This window comes from Lytechinus variegatus, chromosome 3 (assembly GCF_018143015.1).
Source record: "Lytechinus variegatus isolate NC3 chromosome 3, Lvar_3.0, whole genome shotgun sequence".
Classification (NCBI taxonomy): Eukaryota; Metazoa; Echinodermata; class Echinoidea; order Temnopleuroida; family Toxopneustidae; genus Lytechinus; species Lytechinus variegatus.
The window spans coordinates 52,792,907-52,810,922 of NC_054742.1; the positions used below are offsets into that span (position 1 = coordinate 52,792,907).

Consider the following 18,016-nt stretch of genomic DNA (forward strand, 5'->3'; position numbering starts at 1 on the left):
TTTGAATTTGAAATACAACTGTCTTTTAATACTCAAATGGACTATGATGGAAGTATGATGATGGAAGATGATGAAAGTTAAGAGGATGAGGCAGAAAAGGAAAGAAAATGTTATCAGTCTGGCTTGGGTGAGTAAGTGGATTTTTTAATATAACAATCAGAAGATAAACGAGCTAAAGACAAAACAGTTCTGGGGCCCGTAACACAGAGCTAAGCAATGATCGCACATTTTTTTACGATTGATTGCATTGACTACAATGTACAATCTTGAAAATCAGAGCGTACAATTGCTAACCTTTGTGTTACGGGACCCAGGTCTACTTGCAACCAAACAATGCTGGATTTGAGATTTTTATAGGAAGAGAATGTGTCCTTTCCTTGGTTATTTTGGAAGGATGAATGAAGAAGAGGAAAGAGAGGGTAGAAGATGGATGCAGATGATTGGAGGGAGAAAAAGGGTAAGTTTCTAAACAAACAAATAGAAACATTATTCAAAAGGTATACAATGTATTTCATGCAGACTAGTCAAAATAAAAGAAATTACTAAGTTGTATTGCTGCAAATTGTTTACAGCATTACAAATGAACACTGAACTTTTCAGTCAATCACATGTCGGTGAATTTCAAAAAGTGCACTTGTGTATCAATTACAGTGCACTTGTTGATAATTGGTTCATATTCATAGCACCTTTCATTTGTTCATATACTTATTTACAACAGTCTATGTTGATGTATATATATTTATTTTGATGAAAACAGACTTGTTCAATTTGTACAAAACTTTTTTTTCCAAATTATACCTTATACATTTGACTCTTCAGATGTGTAGTAAATTGGAAAGTAATATACAGTTGCTGTTATGTCAAAGAAAAGATGACCAAGATGGAGAAATTCAAGCTTAAAATTTCGATCAGTGCAGGAAAATATAAGGAAGTGAGTAATTCACTGAATCAGACCACAAAATATCAAGTAATTATATTTTCAGGAAATTCATGAAATATTGGTAATATACATTCTAAAAATGTAATACCCTCACTATTACCCATGACCTCAAGGTAATATGACAATTTTTTTTTCACTTTTCAGTCGATCTTTTTCAATATGAAAAAGGCATGAAAGTACACGTTTGTTTAAAATTTAATATGATATTCATTGTGATCCACCCATCCCCATGAAATTTTGGCCCCTGTTTGAAATATTTCAGGATTAAAACAAAATTAAGGCTGAGTATGATTGATGTAACATACATTTATGTACATCCAACTAAAACCTGCATATATGTGGACTCAATCTCCAACTATATTTCAGGGTGGACTTTAAAGACCAATATCAAAACTTTAAGGTAGAACCTAAATTTTGAAGGTCAGTACCCTGTATTCTGTTAGCTGCAAACCACTTCTGTGTTGTAAGAGATATATGACATATTACTGAGCTCTTGTCCATGGAAAATCCCTCTATATAATGAACTTCACTTTAAAAATATGATGCACTTGGTTCAGCAAAAAATTGATCACAAAATGATGTAAATATAATACCTCTTTGAATGATAATGATGTGCCGAAACAAATGAAAATGAGGCATGAGGTACAGTCAAATAAAAAAAAATGCAAACTCAATACACGATACTGCCTTGGGCAATCTTGGGATGGAGGCAGAATAAAATATTTTTCCGATTGTCATACCTAATGATATTAGAAAAGAAACAATATGTAATACATTAAGTGTAGATTTGAAGAAATGTATTGATATACAAATGATTTTTATAACAAGTCCAATTTCAAACCATGCATATAAAGATTAATCATCATTGCAGCAAATAATACTGGCAGAAATTTCCTCCAGACAAAATTTTAAACCTTAATCCTAAAATGGTACAATGCCTTCCTTCAGAATGATGAATTTTCTGTGGGTTGTTAAAACCTTGTATCTCAAAGTTTGAAATTTGAGGATATCTCAGAAAAAGCTGTAAATTACGGCAAAAGAAAGGTTGCCATTTATACCATTTAACTAAATAATACAGCATTTTCAGAGCTCTCTGCAAAATTGTTGGATTTTGAGATATGAAGTTTTAACAGCCTGACATGATATCTATCTACTAAAACTATCAAGATAACAAAATGGTAGCAGAGGATGAGAGATGAAAGAAATGTCATACTCAAAACCAATCCAATCCTTACATGTAGTAGGTTGTGTTTTTTTTTGTGGCATTATATCTCATTACAAGGATTAGTGACTTACTGTTTTGAAATTTCCTGATTTTCCACAACAGAATACTAAATTTTCCTGACTTGGCAAACACATTAGACACTGATTTACAGTATGAAATTAAGCTTAGTGCAATTCAGTTGCATGTAACCAAAGCATAAATTTGTTCACTATAAGAAAATATACTGAATGAATAATAATATTGTATTGCTTGTAGAAGAATACTTTACTTTTGGAAAAGATGTATAAGATTCCCTGACTTTCGCGAAATTCTGTATCCAATTCACTGTTCTTCTTTCGGTAACAAGGACGTTTGCTCCTCTGCTAATTTATTTGAATATGCAGTGTGAAGGTTAGGTTTGTGATAGTGGTTTTTGGTTCAGAATCATGTCAGATTAGGATTCAGGATAGTTACGTTTAAAGAGAAATTCCAGTAGTTGCAGTAAACACTGATTTCATGAGAAAGTCTGTAAAACAAGGCTTAATTGTCAGTATATCATCAAGGATCTAGATCTGGTACAGTACATTAACTGAACTTTGTGAAATCTTGAAATCTACGCTGAAAAATGTTCACACCGAAGATCCCCAACACAGATAAGCGCACGTGGGACAATGTATAATTATTGCTTAGAGCGTCGGGCCCGACACTCTACCCGAATCCTGTGCTTATTTGCTGATTTCTCAGCAATTACACAATTTCTTCCAGAATCCTTTGGCACATGCGTTTTATTTATACAAACAGACACTTTGGTGGTCATTTCATTGGATTCTGTACGAACTCATTTTGATATCGTTACCAAAACTAGCATTTACCTTTAAAGTTTATGTTTGGCTTAATGCTTGGATTTTCAGTTGGAGCAAGTGTTAAAGGAACAAATGTCATTGTCAGGTGACCAGTGTTGTTCTATCTACGTAATTACAAAGATTCACTATTCAATGTGTGTTTTGCCTTTAACATATACAAATCAGTATTATCATCCATTGAACATGCAGTCGGTGTTGCATCACATATAGATGTGAGATTATCAGTAAGCCGATGTTTTCCCCCTCTTTCGTGATCTCGTTAGTCTTGTTTCCTTCCCTGTCTCTAACACATCATCAGGATTGACTTCTGGTTTACGCTTCCTCCGAATTGTTCGCTTGTTTTTCTTTTCTTGAACTGCATCAGGGCTGAAAATAAAATCAAGTAAAAGTGGATGGATCAATGCATTAAATTAAATTGAATTATTTAATTCATACATTATACATTTTTATCATGTAATTGCAGAAACGGGTCTCCTCTTATTTACTGCATGGAATATAATTTTTATATAAGTCCTTATAGAATATTGTTCCCCCCCCAAAAAAAAAAATCTTTCAGCTACTGTATAGCATAAAATACAACCAAAAGAATTTCACAGAAGGAAATAATAAAAGAATGTAGTACAAATCTCACAAAACGGGATGTATATTTACGGGAACTATATATGCATGAAGTGAAATTATTTCATTTTAATTGATTTTTTTTCTGTTACAATAATACATTTGACCATGAGACCCCACAATCTAATCAGATCATTGTCCCTCCGATATGCATACATGAGTCAAGTTTTAAGTCCATCCCTCAAACGGTTCTGTTATCACAAGAACAAGTTTTTCAATGTATATAATGACCTCTGTAACCCAAACTCTTATCAGATCATCGTCACTCCCAAATCCATACTTGGACAAAGTTTTAAGTTGATTCGTGAAACGGTACTGTTTAATACTTATCACAAGAATGCAAACAGGACAGATGGACTGACAACCCTAAGACACATTAATGTCTCCGGCAACCACATTTGGTGCGCGAAGGCAGGAAAAAAGAATCAGCTTACCTCTCCGGTATACAGTTAATGTCCCCAGGTGAAGGCACATCACCATGACTACCAGATTCACTGAAAGACTGAATAAAATGGGGAAGAATGGAGAAATTCATTTAATTTTATGAAAAAAAAACTTTTGATCAAGAGCAACTGGAAACTGGAATATCAATCATAATAGTAACTTTTTAAATTTCAACCAAAAAGACATTGTAAAGTACATTCATATATGGTATATATGAGGAAGTGCAAGCTATGACAATCAAAAAGTAACTCCCATTTTTTTAAAGTAATGTAACTGAAGTTTTTTGCCGAACACACTTTAGCAAAATAATTTGGCAGAACATTCCTATCCTCCTTACCCAACTTTTGCGTAAAAATATAATTACCTATGTCATGCATACTAAACATTGATAAAGTCAAATATAAACTATTCTAAAGCTAAGGCAAAAAAAAAACAATACTAGCACTTTTGCATAATTATTCAGTGTGCTAACTCAACCATGACATGGTAACAACCTCCGATATTCAAATTTAAATGTTAGTCCAGTCTGGCTTCTTTAAGAAGTAGAAAGTAACAATTGCCAAAGCCAGATTACCCAAGCACCAAATTGGCTACCACAAAAAGTAAAAAAAAAAGAAACAAGACCCTTTACCCCCCACCCCCAATGCCAACTTAACTATTCAAAGTTTTATGAAAACCTGTATCCTAAATCACATTCATCAGTAACTGAATAACAGGCAGACAAGCTAAAAACATTATCGTTGGTAGTCTTCTTGGTGCAGCTTTGACTTTTGTGCAGATGAACACAAACTTCGGTCGACATTTTATGCAATACTGTTTCATTTTCCCTCATCCAATATTCAAAACAAAGATAATACACTAAATACCTTATTGAAATCTATACTTCACAATACTAACTTTCCTCCTCTCATTTCATTAACTAAATATTTTTCTACAGCACTTTTCATTGGGCTCTAAATTAATTTGCAGATATTTCACAGAAGTGCCGTTGTTTAACGCGCCTGACTAGACTCTAGAAAGTCTGGGGTTCAAAACCTGGCCGTGACACTTAATCCTAAGAGCAAGGCATTCTCAACATTGCTCTTTAACCTCTATTAGATGATGACAATAAAGGTTATTCCCAGATGAAAATAATCCAATCTGATTGATCAATAACCTCTGTTAAACCCAATATGCACCAAACACAAAACCAGGGGGGTGTTTTACAAAGATTTAAGTATGACTTAGAGTCGCACTTAAATGTCTAGTTGCGCGCAGTATAAAAGGCATGACAGCATTGGTCAGATCACGCCAAGAGGACGCGCACTACTGCGTATTGATCAATAAGATTGCGCGTTGCATATCATGTACGCGTCGACATTTAAGTGCGACCCAAGTCATACTTAAATCTTTGTGAAACACCCCCCAGGAGATAATAAATGAGATGGCAACAGGCATTCCAGAAAAGTGGACTAAGCCAGTTCAGCTAGGTCACTGCTATGAGAATACAAACCAATATCTTTGGCTTCCTGAGGCAAATTTAATTAACTTACCTCTAAAGTGACTAAGCTGCTTCCTTCTGAGATAGTATCAATATCATTCAGGAGTAAGGTGTTGGGAGGAGGTGGTACTGAACTAGGTAGAACATCTCCCTGCTGCTTATCTAACATCTCAGTACCTAGTACACACAATGCAAACGAAACATATGGAATATCAAAGAATGCACATTTAATTACAGAGTATAGCTTTCATGAAAAAAGCATATTCATCACTAGCAGATCACTATATTTCAAAACATTCTTTATAAGTTGCAAGAATGGACAAAACTCATTGGGTGATTTCAAGTACGGTGTTCGGTGTTGGTGATGAGAGCGTATAAAGTCTGCTGAACCGAGCTCCAACACCGAGCTGGGTTCAGAGGAACGATACCGGTTGTGTTTATCGATAGCACATGACGTCACGCCTCTGCACTGCTAAATCATCTCAACTTCACGTGAGAAGTCTCGACGACGAAAATGAAATCGGAGAGAAATGCATTAAATTCTCATCGTACAGAATACCGATGCTTTAATTAATTCAAGAATTCAAAAAAGTTAACATTATTCTTCATCAAAATATATAAAGCTCAAATAATTTGAACTCATCTTAACTGTAAAAGCTAATTTTACCAGGATGTTTCATCGTGTTCACCGCCTGTTCACGAGCTTGAGATTGCCAACACCAACACCGAACTTGAAATCATGATTTTCCCAATCCCTGGGGGTTGGTGTTGGTGAATGGGGAAATTGCAAGTAGATCGTCAACACCAGCCGCAGTGCTGGGTTTAGCAGACGACATTCAACACCATTCTTCAACACGAACTGCCGGAAATACGTCATATTTTTCAAGGTCAATCCCAACACCAGCCTGATTTCAAGTACGGTTATATGGCTGGTGTTGTCACAACACCAACACCAGATTTCAACACCGTACTTGAAATCACCCATTGGCTCTGGCACCCATATGGTGAGAAGAGGCATCAAAACGCACTAAAATATTAAAACAGGTAATCAAGTACAAGCAATTAAAGAGGATTACAAGTTGTCAACCAGGCAGTCTCACCATCATTATCTGATTTCTTCACAGATGAACTGGACTGAGCTTTGCCACTGCTGCTACCAATGGAACAATGACCAAAGACAGGGCTGATCTCATCCTCTGTCACATCCATCTGTTCCTCAGAGTTCCCTGCCATTTCTGTCCTCTCCACAGTGCACTTCTTTATTGCACTCTCCTCTCTATCCTCAACTAGAAGTTCCACCTCTGGAGATGAGATCCGACTGTCTGTGCCATCAATGTCTTTGGTGGACTCTGTGAAATACTTGCTCTTCTTTGATTTTAGACGGCTTAGTTTGGCCCCTTCTTGTCTCTCAGTGACATCAATGTTTTCTGTTGATGCATGTGAGTCCATAGGCGGAACATCAGAGTTGTCTAAGCTGCAGAGTTGATCACTTGGTCCTGTTGATTTTACATCTATTCTACCAGTACTTAAGGGTTCCTCTGGGTTTGGAGGAGTTCTGGCAGCACCATCATTGTTCTTTTCAACAACTTCATGTCCACTGTCGGTTGAAGATGTCCCTGGCATGGCATCATCCTTTGTCGCTGGAGGTATCTTGGTTACAGATGGAAGTTTGGGCCCTTCTTCAGCTTCCGCTTTCCCTGACTTCTTAGAGTTCTGATTACGGTCTCTGATGTTCTTTATTAGATCATTAAACTGCGCACCATGAGATTTCACTGTTGAAAAGTAAGGACGAAACAAATTAAACTTAAATTAATTTTAGCAAACTAGCAACTAGCCAATAATAAATCAGTCTCTTTTCTCCTAGCTGAGGAAAACATTAAGTGCCTTGACTATTCAATCTAACTTTACTATCAGGTGTGTGAAATCTTGAGATCCTAGGACATTGAATAAAAATGCAGCATTTCTAATGATGATACATTGAAGAATTTAACTGCACATCAACCAATCTATCAATGCTAATTTGACTCCTAAGTCCTTTGCTTCGTAATTTCTCATTTGATATTGATAAAAACTAGATTCTGGAATAAAAATACACAAAAAATTCTAGTAAAATACATGAGTAATTTGCAAAACAACTATTAGCTAACATAAATTATTACAAAACAATAGATAGCTATACAATTTATCAAATTTTGACAATTTCTTGTAAACTGTAACATAGTTTCGACAATTTTTTTTTCAAAAGATCTGGCATCAAAATTTCCTCTATGTCATTTGCATTATTTTCTATAATAGAATACAAAATGGTTTCATTCGCAAAAAACTACATAGAGACACCATTTACACATGTAAACTATTGTGTTTCTCAGGTTTTTCATGGCTGAGATAAGCCTGAAGGGAGCCAAATTGACTCCCACCCCCTCCCCCCATAACACAGGCATCATATTCTCCTCTGAAATAAAAATCTAGAAAACAGCCAAGGGTCACTAAGTCACCGCCAAAGTCTGAGGCTCCCCATTTGGGGGTACAAGCTCTTGCATAGTACAGAAATCGCAAGTGATTTTTCAAGGTGAGTCTGATAGTTTTGTTATTTTACTTTAAAAAGAAGTAAAAAAAAACATGAAAATGTTCTTGGGCAAAGGATTTCATGTAAAAAAAATCTGAATTCCAATTTTAATCTGTAGAATATTATGCCTGTAAAAGGAAAATTTAAAGTTTTTTAGGGTTCTTGCAATATCATTACACACATGCATCATATAAATACAATCTGAAATAAGATTAATATTTATTCATAATTATCAACAAAACATTACTATCACTACATACATGATGTTCATGTACTTACAATATTCTTTTTGTGCTTTTGCTATCTCGTCTTCAGGAAGAGATCTCTTTACTTTTAGTCTCTGAAATAAGGAATTAAGAAGTAGAGTCATTACTGATAAGAATATATCTAGAACAGAAGATTATGTTAAAGGACAAGTCCACCCCAACAAAAAGTTGAGTTACATAATTAGAGAAAAATCTAACAAATATAACACTGAAAATTTGATCAAAATCGGATGTAAAATAAGTCATGACATCTTAAAGTTTTGCTTAATTTCACAAAATAGTCATATGCACATACTGGTTGGTATGCAAATGAGGAGACTGATGAAGTCATCCACTCACTATTTCTTTTGTTTTGTTATTATATGAAATATTTTAAATTTCTCCTCATTACCAAGTGAAACAACGATAACCACCATGAACATGTGGAATTAGCATTGTTAAATACTATATGGTTCAGTCAAGTTGGTTCTTATTATCAAATCAGTTAAAAAATGAAATATTGTATAATTCAAACACTAAAAAACAAAAGAAATAGTGAGGGACATCATCAGCTGTCTCATTTGCATGCCACAAAGTAGTGCATATCACTGTTTTGTGAAAAATAGGGAAACTTTCAAATGTCATAACTTCATTAGTCTAAATCCGATTTTGATGAAATTTTCAGCGTTATGCTCATTTGATTTTTTCTCTATTTATTCATATCAAAATTTTTCTGGGGTGGACTTGACCTTTAAGGAATAAAACAAGAATCTTCTTTACTTACTTTATATTTCATCACTGGGCTGTTATAACCTTGTATCTTATTTTCTCAAAACTTTTGAGGACAGATTTATAGAGAAAGCTTGATTTTAAAGGTAAGACATTAGGTAGCAACCTTCTTTAGCCTAGATAGAGTTCTCTACATGACAATATCAGGTTTTTCTGAGGTGCTCCAATTTTTTTATTATTATTATTATGAGATGCATTATTTTATTTGTATCTTTTACTAATTTCATGAGAGATTGATAAATGCAAGCATTAAAGTCATAAATAAACGGATAAAATTATTATCATAGGATGGTTTACCTGTTCAGCATGAGTGGGATTAGGCTGTCCCTTGAGTTTATCAATCTTGTTGAATTCTCTGACAATGGTTTCTACTGGCAAAGGATTTGCAGCATCGCAATGTGCATTGTACATCAGGGTGTACTCAAGCAATCGCTTGTTGAGAATCTGATGATTTGAAAGAGTGGACATACATATCATGATGACATGAATATATATGAAACTTAGATCAGTACCTACAAACTTGAAATTAACAATACATATCTTCCCCCTTCATTCTATCTAACTAGATTTTTTATTCATACATTTTGGCCCAAATTCACAAAGGTGGTTTTGAAAATCCATGGCTGAATCCACAGTTTATGCAGATTTCCTGTATAAATTACGCTCATATTAGCGCGTATCGAGAGTCTGTATAGATACGCTATTTTATTCATGAGTCCACTGTTTGAAGAGTGGGCTCATTAATTGAAAACAGTGGACTCATGAATAAAATAACATGGATAAGCATGGCAACAGGCATCAATTTGGCGCACTGTGACAAAAGCACGCATCAGCATTGGACATTTTTTTAATATATGCGGTAATATAAGCGTAATTTAGTCAGGAAATCTGCATAAACCATGAGTTTGGTTTCCCATTTCTATTATGTTCATTGGCTCAGTATCTGAATATTTATTTACATTACCTTCTGAAAATAATGTAGGCCATGCAGACATTGCTTTAAAACTTGACAGAGTTCCCTCCTGATGAGTTTATTTTGCATTTGATCTACTTCAGTTGGCTGTTCATCTTCAAACTTCTTAATTTCATACCCTACATTTACAAGAAAACAATCAACACTTACCTGTCTGTTCCCCTGAGAGCTAAGTCCATATTCTCTTAGTTTCTTCCTCATCTCTTTATCCGACAGCAAGCTGGAGACAATTTTAGGCAAAGGCTTCCTTTTTGGCATTCTAATAATGATAAAACACAAATATTGAAAGGGGTCAAATCCATTGAAATTCAAATGCTTAAGGCATGTTAAGTGATTTGTAAGTTGTAGGTACATTTTACCACTCACAGGAATGTTATTCATTTCTTATTATAAATAATAATACAGGAAAAGCAAGTTTTATCAAGGCCATTGAACCACAAATGTTAAAGGCATGTAAAGTGATAAGTATATCAAAGTTGTAGGCACATTCTACCACTCACACAAATTTCATTCATTTATTATAAAGGAATCACCTAGGCATGATAGAAAATACTTGAGAAATTGATTTTAATTGGCAACAAAACCAACCCAATGTGGATATCAAAATTAATATTTGCTACAAGCCAAAAATTTTAATATCATAAAAAATAACAAGTATAGAAATAGAATGGATAAAAAAAAGAGGGGGGGATGATAAAAGACATAAAGAAAAAGGGAAAGGAGAAAGAGAAAAAAAATCTTTATGTACATAATTTGAGTTCTATTTCTTACCTTCTTTTGGCTTCTTTTTCTTCACTCTTAGTAAGACACGAGTCAAGGTGAACGTTGATGTGCTTGGAGGAAATAGGCACTCCACATACAGGACATTCAACTTGAAAAGCATGATTAATAAGAGAAAAATAAAGAGAACAAAGTTACAGCTTCAAACAGATTTGTGAGAAGGTCAAGACTCAAACTTACAGGCTCACATGGAAAAGGTCCTGAAAATTTGTTAAACTTCGCAAGAGATAGGCAATGGCCATTTTGGATGGGGAAGCAAGAACGAGCTGTGACATCCTAATCCATCCTGCTTCCCATTTCAATGAATATGATTGGGAAATCAATCTTGTTCAAAATATGAATAAAGAAAATTAGTAGGTGAGAAAAATATATATAGTTTTCTTTTTTTCTTAAAATGTTTATCATTGCCATTGGAATCTGGAACGATACATTTCTGTCTCGATTAAGCCCTAATAATTTTATAAATAGTTTAAATTTAGTACACCTTTGTGAAAAATTACATACAAATGCAAATATTTTTCAAAGAAACCTACCCTTTTCACTTCGGGTGATTGGTGTTTCATTCTTCTCTGCTGCTGATCCTACATGTACACTTGTCAGTCCTCGGCTAGTGGATGGCTTGGAAGGTGTCACTACAGCAAATACATCTTCATCGCTGAGATCCCCGTCATTAGGTACCTGGTATGTGGGATCAATATTCTCTTCATTGGATTTATTGAGAGTGGAGGAAGAGGTTTCTGTTGATCCACCTGGCTCCATCAACAGATCTTCTTCAATTGAGGAAGCGGTTTTTTGGGGAGATGCAGCTGATGAAGATCCAAGGTCAGATGCATGGCTGGATATTTTGTCTCTGGTGTTCTGGTAGTTTGATCGTCTCTGTGGAAAAAGTGTTAACATGCATTTAATATAAATTAAAGCACACATGTTCTATATTATCTCCTCCCACTTATCCAAATTGGTCTAACCTTGTAACCTCACTGGAGCCTAAGGGAGTCTTTCATAAAGCATCTTGTCAGTAACTTTCAGTTAATCCCCCCCCCCCCTTCTCTCTCTTCTATCTTGCAATTATTATTCTGCTATAGTTTTGGGAACCTTGCTTTTGAAATGCCATAGGGCTATTCAAGCTTTATTAGGATCCCATCTGGATCCTAAAAAAGTATTTCTTCCATTGTACTTTTACTTATATGCGAAACTTGATGAATCAGTTCTCAGGTTATTAATCAAGCATTCGAGGTAGAATTTGTGATCCACTCGCAATCATTGGAATAATGCAAAGTTGTCGAGGACAATAGAAATCATATTTGCATATTCTTTAAATTAATGTCATCACCTTCACCAAGTTTCGGAGTGGTGTTCTGGTGAAAACTTGAGAGAATTCAATCAATATTTCGTCGATAGATGTGTTCTTGACATGTGAGTTTTCATCAGGTAATAAACAAGAAAACAGAGAATCATCAATTCACCTGTATACTCCTTCTTGTGTTTCCACACTAGACATTTCTTTGGTTCTACTGCAGTGAAGTCGCTATCACTATCATTACTGGATTCCTTCAAGAAAGGACTGCTCTTCTTAGTTTTCTTTCCAACATTCTGCTCTCTGGGAGGACTTCGCAAGGTCCCCGGAGTGGGTTTTTTCTTTCCCCCAGCTGGTTCACTTTGAGGACTAAGTAAGATGTTCTTGCCAGTCTTCTTAGCCTCCTCTTTGCAGAGTTTTAGAATAAGAGGTCTGCGAAAATGGAAACAGGATAGATTCTATGTGAATATAGAATCAAAAGCTTGAATGACTCTAAATTATTTCCCGTCAACATTGCTAACATAGCATTATATTCACGCAAAATAAAAAAGTTAACTTTCACCCCCAAGCTGACAAAATTGCTTATTTGAAGACTGCCTGATAAGTTTTTGTTTACCTGACAACTTTGAAATTTGCAACAAGCTGATCTAGGCTTCTGTTGGCACACAGCTGTGATGCTTCTGCAGGTGTGTTGCAAGTCGGACACTGGTTCTTGTAGTTCATGTAGCGACGGATGCATATGGAGCAATCTAATTAAAATACAACCAATTATTGTATTGAGAATTAATCGCCTTTAAAATGACATAAGTGGGTCTTGCTGAAAAAAACATGTACATTGCATTGCTCAAGGCACAGCCCATTCCTCATATGAATCTAAGAGTGCAATAAAGAAAAGTTACTGGTATCTCAGAAAGGCAATTCTATATGAAACATCATTGTTTTCAAAATATCTCAAGAAATATTTTGAGAACAGCAGATGTTTTCAGTGGTTACCTTCCTTGGCCCATCTTTACTCATATTATGATGTTGATTAAACTTTGTACGTCACCAGAGCTTATATTGTGATTACAATATGCCTATATGATTATTAATCACTGTATATAAGCCTATAACCCTATCAGCTTTTTTGTTATAGAGAAATAATTATTATATGATATCCATCATCAAATCATTATCTCTCATGATTAAATAGAGCAAATAATATTACCATACAATAAAGAATAATATCTAGATCTACTTACAGTTATGAGAGCACTTTGGAAGGATCATAGCTATGTCAAAGAACTCGTAGCAGATACCACATCTCAGTAGAGTATCTATGGTCTGAAATGAAAAAAAAAATAAGCTCATTATTATGAAGATATCATTAATGTGAATGATCAAGACTTGATTCAAGTGTCAATAGATATCTAAAAATGCTGAGGAGATTAAACATGGCGACTCCTTTCATGATTCATGGGCTAGATTTTTAGAATGAGGTAAAATTCTTAAATGATCTCCAAGTTTAGATTGGAAGAGCTGGTATTACTTCTTCAACTTCAAGTTGAAGATCTACTAGATCTAGGCCCACATTCAAAGTTGAAATGATAAACAGATCTATTTGATTATTTCTTTCTTAAAATCAAGATATTCAGAAAAGAGGAATACCCAGGTATCTTGAGTCACGGGGGGGGGGGGGGACTCACATATATTGGTGGTACAGGGACGTGCCACTTTTTTCAGACCTAATATTCAGTTCACTAGATACTCAGAATGACAAAAGATCTGTTCAGAAGCCGCCCTGCCCGATTCGCAAGGCCCCCGTTAATACGAAACATCTCAGTTCCCGAGCCCTGCCAAAATTGTCAAGCACAAGCACTAGTACATGCTAGAGTTACACACACAGCTTCGCAACTCTTATTAGTAGCTGCTAGCAGCTCCATGCATGGCTTGCGGCCTTGCACCCACATACATGCACGGCACCGCTAGCAATGCACCATACTACACCTCGATCACATCCCGTAGACCGTTGTCACACCGCCCGGCACTTATTCAATGTACCAGGTTATGATATAACCGCCCAGTATAAATTTAGTTCCCAAGCCAAGTATTTTATCCTTGTTACGAAGCCTTGTACTTTGTAGTCAGTACCTTAGCTTAGACCCATATTTCAGAGTTTCGTGAGGCACATCCCCATCTTATAATTTGAGTGCCCCCCCGAGTTGCTTTTCTATCTACATGTACGCCACTCACTCTATGAACAAGGTTATGATATTGCAAGTGATGGACAAAATAAGAAATTAATCACACAAACATTTTACAATAAAGTCAAAAAAATGTTTTGAAAAACATTTTTAAATGTTAAAAAAAAAGTTTTATAAAACATTTATAAACAAGTTGGGCCAGAGCCCATGAAAAACTCATCTGCACTTTACACAATGATATAAATTCTTAACAGTGACATCAACATCATTTGTGAAATCAATACAATTCGTTTCTTGTGAAATCCATTTTTGATTAGGGCCTTGAGCAGTTTGAGTTTGATTTTGATAACTCAGACATAACTTGTGTTTTTCAGTTTAGTAATATAATAATAAGATCTAGAGGTCTACCTTTAACTCCGGCATGCTTGATGGCCAGTCTGATGGATCAGTAATGGTAAAGAATTCCATTAATTCAGAATTCCTTTCGAAGATAAATGGGCAGGTCGGCAAAGTCTTCTGTATGCAACACGGTTCTCACCATATGGGACTGCACATGACATTTCCCGTGACCGCTTCTCATAGCATCGTGCAAAGTCAGCTGTTGGCGGTTCGTGGCGGGAAGTTTATGTTTGTGAGATTGAACTCCGCGCGTAAATCGAAAATGACATGACACTGTGTGCAGTTTAGCTATTAAGAGACGGTATTTGTTTACCTCCTTCCTCTTTTAATAGTAGATCGCTTTATATGAAGAATTTGGTTGCATAAAGGATTAGATCCACTTTTCACCATTCCGAGAAAATTCTGTTTTTTATTCTCACTTATTGAAATATTCTTATGAGAAACTAAATTGTCACGATGTATGTTAACATTAAATAGGGTATAAAAGAAATTATATATCTTCCTGTCTTCAATTTCTGTCACCTATATAGTTTTTCATCATTGTAGACCTAACCCTTTTTGCAAGCAAACCATGAATTAATGTGATTTCAAATTTTTATCATCAGAGCGACTAAAAATCCGATAGGTTTTGAGACAGAAAACAATAAAATTCATGATAAATAGACCTGTTCAATGAGATACATAATCTTGCTCAATAGGCTGATATGTAGCTTAAAATATCAAGTTTTGAAGTCAATATAAAAAGAAAAATACTTCAGCTCGGACATCGAGCTTTTATTATTTTGTTTGATTTACAAATTGATTTTTTAAGTGCTCTGTAAAATGTCCGTTGTATATGGTGTGAATAGTGCAGCTTTTTGCGCTGTGCGCTCGCATTATTTGATTTGCCAAGTAGGCCTACATATTGTCTTTGTTTATTCCATAAGATTCTTTATACATTGATTCTATATAACAAACTACTTTTAAAAAACCCTTTTATGACAGTTTGTCAATAATTTCGTACGGTCACGCGATTCGGCGCTCGCATTAATAGTTAAAAATATATTACCTCATAAATCCAATTCATGAAGCTTAAAATATGGAGGTTTCAAGCCTTAAATGTCAACAAATTTCACTCACTTGATTAGGCTTATGACATTAAACTTTATAATCAAATTTTCATGAATTCCTAATAACTTTACAGAAAGGAATATCTACAAGACTACAACTTAGGAAGAAGAATAGGAAGATAGTCACCATTTTGTTGACAAAATGTCCTTACGATAGGCCTATAAATGTCCAGGTCCTAGGTCAAAATAAAAGTGATAAAAATATCAGCTCGCGCTTCGCACTTGCATCATTTATTAAGTGCTATCCAGTAGCGTACCTAGAATTCCGAAGGAGGGGGGGGGGGCAAATTCGTCCGCCAAAACTTTGACAAGCAAGAAAAAAAGGACATTTTGCATCACAAAAAAAAATGACAAGCAAGAAAGTTCAAAGGAGGGGACCGCTTGTGGCTCGTCAGGGGGGGCAGGAATACGTCCCTTGCATGAATTTTAACTCGTCAGGGGGGCAGTCTGCCCCCCCCCCTAGGTACGCTTGTGGTGCTCTCCACATACACTTCACAATTTCCCTACAAAGTCCTTTGGATAGTGATTAAATTCATCCTTTTCATACCGAAACAAATATTTTCCGCTTGTGCTTCACACTCATATTGTTGATTTTCATGACAAAAAATGAAAAGTATTCAGAATGTCCAAATTCTGTCTTTCTCAAAAAAATGTGCAGACATGTTTATTGAGATACGCATGCAGCTTGATCTGCTAAAATTATTCAGTTTGCGCTCTCATTATTAATGTAGGAACTTCCTTTTTCATAATTTACAAAACATAAATAGAGTGTCCCATTTTTAGGTCTGAAATCTCGTTTTTTTTCGTTCACGCTTCGCGCTCGCGTCAGTTGTTATTTTTATATCCATACCGTTTATTTCAAAAAGTGCTTAGAATGTCATTTTTAGGCAGGGATGTCAAAACATTTTCAGCTCGCGCTTCGCATCGCATTATCTGAAAGTTGATATATGTATCGTCTTAATGGCTAACTGCAAGTCGTCCTTAACAGGTACCCTTTTCTGCTCGCGCTTCGCACTTTTACATAATTATGCATTTTGTTCAGGTTCACAAACATTGCCCAGAATATTCAATTTTCAGAACAAAATACATGAAATTCCAAAAATTTTCAGTTCGCGCTTCGCACTCGAACTATTCGAATAGGGCTAATATGAGATTATTACGTTTTTTATGTTGTTTTATTAGAATAAAGCTGAGAAATGACTGACCAAGAAAAGGGGGAGAAAAGGGAAGGGATAAGAGTGAAATATAGGCCTATAAATTTTCAAATGTTATGTAAAAATCTATCACAAACTTTGATTTTTGTAAATAAGATGTCAATTTTTTTTCTCGCTCGCAACTTATTTAGTTTACGCGATATGCCGTATGAAGCCCCCTCAATTTTTTTGTGCTTATTACGCCACTGAGACAACCCCTAAAAAAAAAAAAACTTTGAACGTCCGATCGAGAAAAATATGGGTGAAAAAAATCGCCCCCCCCCCTATTGGCGAAAGCTGGATCCGCCCCTGACCCGCCCCACCCCCCCCCCCCGGGTTCTTTACCTGGGTTCCTTATTATCAAGATTCTGCATGTTAAGTATCTCATTCAGAAAGGCATTCATGCAGGAAAAAATAAGGGTTGTGAAAGCCATTGTCATTCAAATCCCATTCTGTGCCATATTCTATACCTTATGGACTTAATAGGTTCAAATGTTTCTATATTGCTCTGGTAAGTAGAAATTTTTCGTACTTTTACCATAACTCACTCGCCTTTATGGATAAACGAAACGCATACAACTTTCCTGATTACCGTATAGTCTGTACAGCCCACTTTCATGACTGTATCGATCGTGAAGTGGAATCACATGCCCTCTGGCTCATCCATAAAACTCATTAGGGCGTGATGGGTGTTATAATGCATAAAATAAATGAAAATAATGATTATGAAAAACATTCTCAATCGTTATGAAAGTGCTTTTTTCGCTCGCTTCCTTGATTTGGTCGGATAATATTAGACATTTTTAAGCTGGGGACTAGCTGCTTCGTTAGTTTAAATCTATCCACGCGAAGGCCATTTTCATTGTATTGAATAGATTAACATCAATTATTTTTAACGTCCCCTCCTTTCCCCTGTTCGTCCATGCACACGTCACC

General features: G+C 35.5%; 1 protein-coding gene across 1 annotated transcript; it reads right to left on the reverse strand.

Annotated features, from left to right (window-relative positions):
• Positions 1-3,017: 3,017 nt before the first annotated feature.
• On the reverse strand, positions 3,018-15,058 carry LOC121412064 (E3 ubiquitin-protein ligase RAD18-like). The gene is made up of 13 exons (XM_041604976.1): positions 14,788-15,058; positions 13,438-13,519; positions 12,813-12,945; positions 12,340-12,628; positions 11,436-11,778; positions 10,894-10,993; positions 10,273-10,381; positions 9,447-9,593; positions 8,395-8,455; positions 6,650-7,321; positions 5,602-5,726; positions 4,060-4,127; positions 3,018-3,373 (listed from the first exon to the last, which is right to left on the reverse strand). The coding sequence occupies exons 1-13, from the start codon at positions 14,845-14,847 to the stop codon at positions 3,229-3,231; spliced, it is 2,334 nt and encodes a 777-aa protein (XP_041460910.1). The 5' UTR covers positions 14,848-15,058; the 3' UTR covers positions 3,018-3,228.
• Positions 15,059-18,016: the final 2,958 nt, after the last annotated feature.